The 11,182-nt window shown below is 46.7% G+C and overlaps 1 protein-coding gene across 1 annotated transcript; it reads right to left on the bottom strand.

The window, feature by feature from the left end:
* Positions 1 to 336: 336 nt before the first annotated feature.
* Positions 337 to 8,691, bottom strand: REELD1 (reeler domain containing 1). The gene is made up of 6 exons (XM_038136627.1): positions 8,412 to 8,691; positions 7,393 to 7,615; positions 5,572 to 5,723; positions 4,519 to 4,804; positions 3,792 to 3,802; positions 337 to 1,805 (listed from the first exon to the last, which is right to left on the bottom strand). Exons 1-6 carry the CDS (start codon positions 8,629 to 8,631, stop codon positions 1,165 to 1,167), a joined length of 1,533 nt encoding a protein of 510 aa, XP_037992555.1. The 5' UTR covers positions 8,632 to 8,691; the 3' UTR covers positions 337 to 1,164.
* Positions 8,692 to 11,182: the final 2,491 nt, after the last annotated feature.

Raw genomic sequence — 11,182 nt, 5'->3', positions numbered from 1 at the left:
CTGACAGAGGGGAAGCTGTCACCAGGAAGGCTGGGTGAACCATCAGAGCCCTGTCATTATCTGCTTGGTTCAGGGGGATTGCTGAGGGCTGTAAAGTAGGCTGCAGCACCAAAATGTAAGTTTGTCCCCTACTACCTGGCTTGGGAATGATCAGCTCTGAGCTGATCCACTCTAGAAAAGGATGCCAGAGGGGTCAATTCCTGCTCTCTGAAAGGCTCTAAAATGTACATCTTAAGAGGATCATTATCAGGTCTATTTCTGGCTCTTTTAAAGCTGCAGTAAAATAAAACTTTACCCTTGCTGTTGTCACCTCTCCTTCTTAGGAGGTGTCCAAGATTATGCAGTTTTCCAAGAGTTGCTTTAGGGGTCTTCTGTGGAAAACCACAGGGTCAGAGAGAAGTTTGCACAAACTCAGAACACAAGGATGCTGCTAACTTCCCATGCAGCCTTTGCAGAGCATCTCCAAAGTGACCTGGGAAGGGTACTTCTCAGTCTGTGTTTCTGCACAGTGTCACTGAGCTGACCCAAAGTAAAAGACTAAATAAATGTTGGCTGTCAGACTTCAACAAGCTTCTTCATCAGGTGCAAATGGACAGGAAATATTTTCTTCCATTTGCACCTGATGAGGAGGCATGTTCTCCCCCAAAAGCTGGTGTCTGCCATCCTGTGTTTCACTCCATGGATCAATTCAGTGTTCTTGAGATCAATGTTCTCCACTAATGAGTTATTGCTTTTGATTTTCAAATTGCAACTTGAAATCTTGCGGCAAATATTTGTCAGCTGAGGAATACCAAGTGCATGGAGTCAAACTTGTAATCTCCTAAATGAGAATGGTTTGGTTTGTAGTTCCTAGAAAGAAATATAACACTAGAAACTTTTTTTCTGAGATTAAACAGGAGTCAATACCACAGTGCAGAGAAAGAGTTTCTACTTTTGGCTACACCCTTAAGGCAACAGAAGAAGTGTATGTCATTGCCACAGTGACAGCTAATGAGCAGATATACAATATTAATTGCAGTAAGTGTAACTGAGCAATCTATCAGCACTGAGCAATCTATCAGCTTCAATTTTCTCAGCAGCTGTAGTGTAGATGCTTTTGCCTAACACCTCTCTCTAAACTGGCTGCTTTGGGTTTGTTTGCCTGTGTGGCAGCACAAAGAGAGACTAAACCACCACAGTCTTCTTCACGCTGCTCGAGGGGCTGACCCAGTTGCACTCAGCTGGTACCAGCACGAAGCTGTTGTCCCGGATCTTTCGGAAGTGCATCACCTCCCCGTTTTCCATGATGGTGATGACATCGGGGTCGGGCTCGCTGAAGGACACCTCGGCCCGCTTGTGGCAGTGCTGGGCACAGACACAGCGCACAGCAGCTGCCAGCAGCAGGCCCAGCGCGGCCGTGCAGACCAGGAGGATGCCAAGTTGGGCTGCAAGGAGTCGGGTTCCTCTGCCAGGGCCTTCCCCTATCCCGGGAACAGCAGATTTGGGAGCTGGTCTGGTCACCCATGGCAGTGTATTCCCAGCTGCCTCCTGCTCATCCTTGTCCTCCTCAGCCCTGGTGCCTGCCCCCTCTGGCTGCAGTGCCAACTCTCTTCCTGCCATTTGCCTTGAAGCCGAGGACAAGTTGCCAGGAGCGCTGGCATCACCAAGCCAGGCTGTGGTTGCAGTAATGCCGCCCAGGTGAGTGCGTACGTGCGGGGCAGAGGGAGATGCTGTCACACGCAGGGAGGCTTTCAAGATGGTCCCACCCTCAGTACTGCCCTTTGAAAACAAAAACATGCCAAAATGTGCAGTGAGGGAAAAGGGGGCTGATTAGGTTCTCACTACCTACCTCGTGGAAAACTTCAACTCTGTTTCTGATGCCCTTGTGTCCCTCTGGCTTTAGATTAACTCTTCTCTATTCCCTGTTTACTCAGTAGCTTTTAGAAAATGAAGCAGATGCAACCCTCCACACCAGAATTGCCATGGGAGGAACAAGGTGCCCGAGTTGGGCCCAGGGGCAAAAGCAGTGTGGGTTGGAGGGGCAAAGGTGAAGGGCACAGGTGGAGAGGAAGGTCACTGCTTTGTCGAACTAAACGTCTGCAGTTCCTGTTGTGGTGGTGGTATTTTTCACAGGCATCATTATCACAAAATAATATCACTTAATAAACAATTCCCACCTTGAGTGGCACCAGGGTCACACTGAAAGGGCAGGTGTGATTTTCCCAGCCAAGCTGCATGTGTAGGCTCACATGGACCCATTGGGATTCAGTATTTCCCTTCTGAGGCTATGGAGTGGGCGGACACAGGAGACTTGGGATGGCCTTTGCCATCAGCAGTTTTGGGGCATTCACATACAACCTATAGGCTCTCCCCAAAGCCTGTCTTGCTTTCTCAGTTTACACAGCCAGTCTGAAATCTTATGCCCCTCTGTGTTGCTTAACCACCCATTTTAGTGGGAATGTCGGTTCCTGCCTGGGCCTGTTTCTGGGCACTGTCTGGTTCCATGCACCTTATTTTAACTGCCACAAAATGCCAGCTGCTCCACGCCAGTTCTGCAGCTCAGGTTTTGCTGCAGGTATCATCCAAGACTAACTGGGAAACAAGCATGCAATTTAGGAGGCCCCCAATGAATTTTTTCCATTCCCACCATGCACCTGAGCCCCCATCCAAAACCTGCAAAAAGTACTGGAGTTTTTAATTTGGCTCCACTGAGATTTGGATCTGGCCCTCAGCAGCTGGCACCTCTCCAGCCTGTCCAGCCCAGCAGGCTTTTTCACACATCCATTAATTACACCAGAGAAACTCTCACCCTCTACCATCATTAGTGATTTCTAAAGCCTCCTGGGAAGCCAGTGTGACAGGAGCACAAAGCTGAGGTAGGAGCCCTGGCAAGCTCCGAAGCAAAGTAGTGGAGGGTCAGAGCATCCTTTGTGGAAGGGATGGTTTCTGAAGGTGCTATTAAAATACAGTAGGAAATAGAAGACTTTCAGTGGCTGAGCTGCAAACTATAAAGTAGCAGGCTGGCAAAGTGAGGATTGCATGTGTATGGACCACTTGCCCTTAAAATGCAAACACCATACTGTAAGGATATGCTGCAGGACTTGGGACTTTGGGATAGAAAATGGAACTGCCTCTTAAGTCCTTGCCCTATCTCAACTAATTTCTCCTTTCTTTTCATCTTCCTCCCCATTCTTGCCTAATTTCTCAGTGTTTTTGTTTCATTATGCTCTTCTAATCTTACCTTGTGCAATAACTCATCCTTCCTTTTGGTTTCCATCTACTGCCATTTCTCCACTTCTCTCCATGGCTATGCCAGGTGCTCATGGTGCACATCTCTCCTTTACTTGTTCTCTGACCTCTGCTCCTTCCTAAATATTTCTGCCTCATTCTGTGCTGTACTTCCCCTTTCTCTTTTATTTTCTGTGAGATTATTTCTCTTTCTCCTTCGGCATTTTGGAAACCAGATCCATTTTTTCTTCTCCTTGTATTTTTCTTCTCTCCATCACCTGCATAGTGGACTTACCCTGTTAACTCTGTGTCCTGTATCTCTAAGCACACACATTTCCAGCAGCCTGTAGTCACATCTACATAAGGGAAAGCAATTGTTTTTACAGTGGGCCTCTTAAAAACCCAGGCAGTAGGCTCAAAAGAAAAAAAAAAATTAAAAATCCACCAAAAACTAGAAAGAGACATAAACCCCAATTTCCAGTTAAGGAAAAAAATTTAAAACTTTCAACAGTCTCAGTGTAGTTTTAGCCACTCATGACACCTACATGGGCTGCTAGAGTGTCCTCCCCACCCCTGGGTCTTACCTTCCTGCTGTCTGTACACATCAAACACAAGTGTGGGGTGGCAGCACTGGCAATGCTTCCTGCTCTGAAATACGGACAGAGGAAAGGCAGGGTTAACAAGTGACACCTTGTGGCTCACACCACCAAGAAGTGCTGCTCCTTAGACCAGTTTTGGGATGCATGCAGTCAATGTGGATCATACAACCTGTATTTTGAATTATGCCTGACCATTGATTCCTATCTCCACCATTTTCACCCGCAATATGAAATGTTGCATGAAAGCTCAAGCAGCCCAAACCTTCTAAAACTTCTGAGCAGACATCCTCAAGCCCAAATTTCATAATAGCTTTGCATCCTTTTTTTTTCCCTTTTCCCTGCAGATGGAGAAATCAGTCTGCTAAGTTCACTGTTTCGCTGAATAGTTGTATGCGCTTTCAGAAAAATGTTATAGCAGTCAATAGGTTTTATCACATCTTCCCACCACCTGGCCAGCCCCCCACCGTGCTGAGCAACGCAGCATCGGGTTCTTAGGAGTTTGGGATTTTCTCCCTGTTACTGTCTGTCATGTGCATTATCCAAAGGATTATTTCTCAAAATCTCAGCAAACAAACACCCTCTCACCTCCCCAGACCCCTTCCTACACGCAGGCACCTTCCTACATTTTCCTTGCTCATCTGCAGGGAAACTATTACTATTTTCCTTCCCCGCAAGGACTGGAGAAACAGTTTTTCCTACCACCTAGATTTACCCATTGAAGGTGCTGTAGCTGGAGGCATTGGCCTGGGAGAGGGAACCTTGCAAGGCATCCACCTTTCCAGCGTCTTGGGTGGGAAGGGACGGCTCCAGCCCCCAGCCTTTGGACCGGGTACTCCTGCCGGACACAGCCCGCAAAGCCCGGGCCGGCTGCTTTGGCTCAGCAACGGGACGAGTCTCCGACCCCACACCAGAACCTGGCTCCGGTGCTGGTGTTGCCACGATGCCAGTGGGGCTGGCAGGCAGCAGGGAGCCAGTGGCAGCTGCAGGAGAGATGGGACCTTGGCCAGCAGGGAGACAAAACAAGAATCAGGGAGAGAGGAGCAGAAGTCTATTGTCTTTGGTTTGTTTATTTCAAATCCCACTCGGTGCCAAGGTTTGCCAGGAAGGTTTGTAACAGTGACTCTTTTATTTTCGTGTCACTTATTTTTAAGAGGGAACCTACAAGGAAATTAAAGCAGCAAAGCTCGCTGCCTATGTACTGGTCAAGTAAAATAATAATTAGTGGGCCAATTTTTTTTACAGTCAAGTAAAAAAAATTAAAACTCAGCCTCGATGCCATGCCAAAAATGCTGAGAAATACATCTGATTTAGGTAAAAGTAAATTTTTGGAGCATCTTCCTGACTAGAGGCTGCATAAATACAACTTAATATATACCTGGAGGGCAATAATCCCATTTAGAGACAAATATGTTTCTCTGTTTAGGCAACATTGCTAATTGCACTTCCTTCTCTTCAACAGCTGAGATTTTAGGTAAAGTATTTTAAGATTTGCATTGAAATAATAGGATCTAGCAACCCCATTTAACTTTCTGGTGCCCTCCTTGGAACTGGCTACTCAAATACTGACCCACACCTCAAATACTGACCCACACCTTCACTTCAAGGAGTTCACTGTGGCCATCAGTGATTTCTTTGACACACACAGGAATTAAATGGGTCCTCCCAGCTTGTTTGGGCCACTTTTGTTGGACACTTGCTCAGACTAAGCTGTAAAACTACTCTGCAGGGGCTGTTGGTAAGAAACAACAAGGTTTGCTCACCATACCTGTGGGATGAGGGTCAGCTGGTCCCTGCAGGGGCATGGGGGCTACTGCATCAGGGTTCTTGTCAGCAAGAGTCTTGTTTTGCCCTCCCTGAGCCACAACAGCAGATTCAATCTTTGCCCAGTAAACAAAGTATGACTGGACTATGGAGATGCTGTTAAAACATAAGCAGGCAGGAATTTACTGGCTCTATAGCATTAATAAAACATCTGACTGTTTAGCTAATCACAAAGACTGCTTTAATCTGAAGAGAGAACCAATGCAAAAGTATTTTAAAGGATTAGCCTGTCCTACATTTTTTATTACAAGTAAAAGGTACCAGGTCCCATAAGAAAGATCTGGGGTGAAGAGTCACCACTAAATAAATAATTAAGTTCAGCCCAAAAATGTGTGGGAACTTAAAAAAAAAATTTAAAAGCTGTATTACATTCATCATGTTGATAGAAGTACATTTGTAAAACTTGGACTAGCTCAGCTTACAATCTTCTGTAGGCAGGGAAACAACAGTGGTATTTATTAATTAAAACAAGCCAATGTAACTTGTACAAACAGCAGAATAGGTAAGGGGTAGAAAAAGTCTCTCTTCTCAGCCCTCTGATATTTGAGCCTGCCTAATCCTCTGCTTTTTGTCAGGTGCCAAAACTGTATTGGCCAACCTTTAACTGCACCCCGAGAGCCTTATTTAAACTGGAGATTCTGGGAGAATTACAGCTCAGATTGCTCAGCTGCTTCTGAGAATTATCTAAGGGGAAACCAACCTAGGTTTTCCTGTGCCAGATGACACTTAGAAGGCATTTTTGAGCCTAAAAAGGCATTTTTCCTCATGCTGTGACAGGGTAAAAAGGAAGAGTCTATCAGATATCAGCTTGGAGGGTAAAAGGCCAGACTTGAAGGAAATATCAGAGTGGGTGGCTAGGACTAGGTTGTGTTGGGATTTGTTTGGGTTTACTTGGGTTTTTTTGTGAGTTTAATAATATTTCTTTAAAGCATTAAGTATTTCTTATTTTCTGATATAAAGCAATGGCCAAAAATTGGAAATTCCAAGCAGCAATATTTCTGTTTCAATGAATTTTTCTTGAATCACGAAGAGATACCCAAGCCACAACACTCAACAGGACCCTTAGGTTTTGGGAAGCAGCCAAGGATCTGGCTAAGCAGTTTCTAAGTGACTTTGTAGAGTTGAAATATAACAATTTAATATCTTTTGAAATGAAAAGCCACTATGCATCCTCTAAGGCAGTAAGTTAGAAGATGTTTAATTTCATTCCAAATCAGAACCAAGCTACTTGAACAGTTAGGGACTTTGGTGCAAAACATAGATGTCAAGTTTTGACACAGTGCTCACTCTGTTTCTATTGTAACTCTGTTTACATTTAACTTTTTTTTTAACTACCTCTTTTTTTCTTTCTTTTTTTTGGTCTTTTTTGTTTCTTTTTTTTTTTTTTTTTTTTTTTTAAGAAGTAATATACAAGATTATCCTTTAGGCAGGGAAATCCTATGGGCTGTAGTATTTACAAAGACAGGCAACATGGTCACAGTTCTCTCTTTATATTTCTGTTTCCTAAAGTCTCTTAATATTTCTGTTTCTTAAAATGCTTAAGCTGTCATCTTGCAGTGTATCTATTCTGAGAAAACAGTGACCATGTAAATAAAAAGCAGCAGTATGCAGCAGATATTAATGGTGATTTATGTACCAGCTGGGATACTGTTGCAGCATTTGGTAAGTATTTAACTGTATTGGGTTCAAGATACATAAACCACTGTGCTGGACAGCCTGTAACTGAGAGGACGCAAATTCTGATTAGGAACCAGCATGTCCTTACAAAAACTTGATGTCTCCAATGGGTTGGTCGGGTGCTTTCCATATGAAGGACAGGTTTCTCTTCAGTGACTTGTCTGAGTGTGTGACAGTGTCACCATCTTCAAAACAAGTCAGCAGCTTGGAACCGGGAGGCAGGAAGATGAACGTGCCAGCGATTTCGTTGTTGGACACTTTGCGAGCTTGCAGCATAAAGCCCATGTAATCCCGGGTGCTTCTTACTGTCACTTTTGGAAGACAAAACACGGGACACAAAGGGATTTGTCTTGCTGTTATGGAGTGAATTGCCTGCAATGGAGTACCCAGAAAAAACCTTGGGCAACACTACTTAAAACACCTTACTGTGTTTTTCCTCAGTCTGTCTTGGGCATGCTAGACACAGAAGGCCAGACTTTTACCTTTGGTTTTGTAATGTGTAATTGCACACAGAATTTTCCTGAGATTTCCCCCCCCATCTCTCCTTGATGATAAGCTGTTAACCACATTGGACCATGCAGTGTGCAGCCATTTTTACGGAAGGAGGTTTGGACACCGCTTCGTCTGTGAGCGAAAGCTCGTGTTCTGCTCTCCAAGGGGTTTTGTTTTGCACAGGGATGAATGGGCAAGTGGCCAAGCTGGGGAATGGTGCCTCAGCTCTGTCTGCATCTGCCTGAGGAGCAGCAATGCCAGGGATGTGAAATGCTGCCAATCATGCCCAAGAGTCAGGTGAGTCACCCAGACCCCTTCGAGTGGTGCAGAGGGGCTGGGAAGGTGATGTCACCCACTGGAGGTGCCTTTCATGGGCCACTGCATGTAATGAGGTCTGTCTGGTATGGTTGAGACACAGTTGATATAAATGAATCCATCCAAAGCACCCGTGCTGCAAACAGAATTCCTCTGTAAATATGTCCTCATGACATGAGAGGTGTTGTAGCTCACTCAGAGCAGTTATCCCTCTTCCCAGACCTCGCAGAGATTAATTGCATCGCTTGAGATAAGTTATCGTGTATTTTTCAGATGCAGGAATGAGAAGCTGTTCCTTACCTGGCACCTTGTCTCCCGGGAAGAAGAAGGACATGTTGGTGTGGACAGTGACATAGTTGCTGTTGGAGCTGTGCAGCTGCACCCTCAGGTGCCTGGGCATCATGTCGCTGCAGGCGGAAAGGCTTGCGCCCTGCGAGAAGGCTGCCGCGTAGGAGACCAAGCACAAGGTCGTGCAGGCCCAGCCAACAATGGCAGTGTGGGCTCTCCCACCATCCTCCATCCTACAGCAGGAAACAACGTGGAGTTCACTTCAAAGCAGTGGCTTCCCAAATGATGCCATTGATTTTATCTGGTCTCCAGAGCCACCCTCCCTGCTGTCTTTAAACAAGAGGGAATAAGTAATCTCTGTGGTACCTAGAACCACTTTGGGAATCTACAGTGTTTACATTCTGAAGTGAACTGTTCAGGTTGGGAGAGAGAAGAGCCCCCCACAAGAGGAGGTATTTCTTGTGAAGCTGCCCATGGAGGGTGCAGCCGGAAAAGATTTGCTCTAAAAGTCTTGTGGGTTTTAGGAGGAGGATCAGGCTCTGTACAGCTACACTCAGCATCTCCACCACATCCAGCCTAAATGTACAGCCTGATCAATAGGGGAAACATCTGCCCTTTGGACCTGCAGAGCTGCTGCAGGCCCCATCATATATGGGGCTGGTGCCCAGGGCAGAGCCTGTCCCTGCCTGCCATCACAGAGTCGCATCCCTGCGGTGACAGCACAAAACACATTTCCAGATTGAACAGAGTATTGTGCCATTCTGCTTTTTCAAAATGCACTTTTCAAAGTGAAGATGAAGGATAAGTGTGTGGCATTTATTGTAATGGATATCACAAAGCAGGCGCTTCTGATTTTAATGTAGCACTTTCTACCATCTTCTTTTCAACATGCCTGCCTTAGGTGTCATTACACTTAGTCGATGAGTAAATGTAAATAAACCAGAGGCAACAGAGGCTGAGGAGGTCTAGCTTACACCTCCCTCTCAAGCTCCTCTGAAACTTGCCAGCTGACTAACAAAGCACCACTGCAAGCGGAACAATTCATGCCCAGCCTAAAGCAGCAAGCAGATGGATGCAGTTTAACCTTCCACACCCAAGCATCTTGCCACTCCAACCAGTTGTGCGCCAGAAGACGCTTGTGAGAATCACAGGAGCTTTTGCTAACTCTCCCAGCCCTGCTGGACCAGGTCTCCTCTTTATGGAGCCAGCCTCCCTTCTGGGCCCACCTAAACAGTCCTTGCTGGATAAGATTTATCGCAGGAACTCCTAGAAGTAGCCCCCAGCAGCAGCTCTTTCCCTTGGGTGTCGCCCCGGCTGTGCCGTTTTCCATCCCGCCCCGCTGTGCCCATCCCCGCGGGGGAGCAGCGCTGCTCCCCGGGGCTGCCCGGGCTCAGGCTGCCGATGCCGCCGGCGCTTACCTTGCGACACGTTCGCTGCCGGGCTCGCTGCCACTACTGCCCTGCCAGCCTGCCCAAGACCCATCCTTTCAGAGACCTTCCTCGCCTGCTCCTCTAATGGCAAGCGCAGCAGCTGTTACTGCTAATACCCACCACCCACGGCAGCTCTCTGCCAGTGCCCAAATCCTGCTTTAATCATATCGGGTTTTTCTTCATATTCTACCCTCTTTTTTTTTTAATTTCTTTTTCCTTTTTTTTTTTTTTTTTTTTATTCGTGTATGTGTGTGTGTCAAGTGTCCCAAGTTTCTTCAATGAAAACAAAGGCAACTAGTGGGGAAGGGAGGGGGAGACTCACAGCAAATCATGGGGTTTGTGTAGGACACCCTGAAACTCCTTTGCAGAGGTGCAGGATGATGGGACTTTTTCTCCCCTGTTATCCTCTCCACACACACATCCCCTCTTCCATGCTGAAGCAAAGCAAAGCCAAGCCACATCAGCTCCCTCCATGTGCCCCAGCAGTGTGCCCTATCTCTCATGTTTACATGGGATTTTGGCAGTAAAAGCAGAATTTTGCTACAAAGGCTGGGAAGGTTCATCCCATGTGCCTGCCTTGCCAGAAGGAGCCATCAACACCCCACAAATCCCCCAAAGCTGGCACAGGGGGCCAAACATGTGATAAGTGTGACTGTCCCCCGGGACATGAGCTATACTTATGTCCAGGCTGTCAGCCCTGCTCCTTGCCCGAGCTTTGCTGCAGCTGTGCTGGCAGTCAGTGGCAGAGCTGATCCTGTCCCTCGTCACTGCAGACTGCGCTGGTGATCAGGGCTCTCTGATGACCCTGGCCTCCATCACCAGGCTCGCCCTGCTCCCTGCCAGTGGCTCATTTCTGCCAGTGGTGCCTTATCTGTAATCCTGCTTGGGAACTGACCATTGTGTGAGGCTGTCCAGAGGGTCACCATCCTGGTGACCTCTGCCTAGGGCAAACCCCAAAAACTGGGGGCAAGTTTGCAGATGCTTCACTTATTAGCACTGTTCCCATCAGCCTGTCCTGCTCTACAGTCTGTGTTTTGGAAGAGACACAAAATGAGAGGGTGGCACTGAGGTTCTGCCGCTGACAGCCCAGCTCTCAGCAGTTAATCTGGCTGGAAAGTATGGAAACTGGTGATACTGGGCTCTCATCAGCCTGCTCTCCTCTGCATTTGAAAGATGCCTTAAAATCACTGAATTTAAGATATAATGTAAGTCTTGTAGTTTCCTTTACTCAGGGGAAGCAGAGCATAGGTCAGGCGGAGGGAGGACAAGTTTGCATTCTTGATTCTGTTCCAGCTTGTAATTGCCCATCCTTCACACACAAAAGAGAATACCTTTGTGCTGTATTGATGACGA

This window comes from Motacilla alba, chromosome 4 (assembly GCF_015832195.1).
Source record: "Motacilla alba alba isolate MOTALB_02 chromosome 4, Motacilla_alba_V1.0_pri, whole genome shotgun sequence".
NCBI classification, from domain to species: Eukaryota; Metazoa; Chordata; class Aves; order Passeriformes; family Motacillidae; genus Motacilla; species Motacilla alba.
The sequence above is the reverse complement of the archived record's forward strand: the minus strand, read 5'-3'. Positions and strand labels throughout refer to the sequence as shown.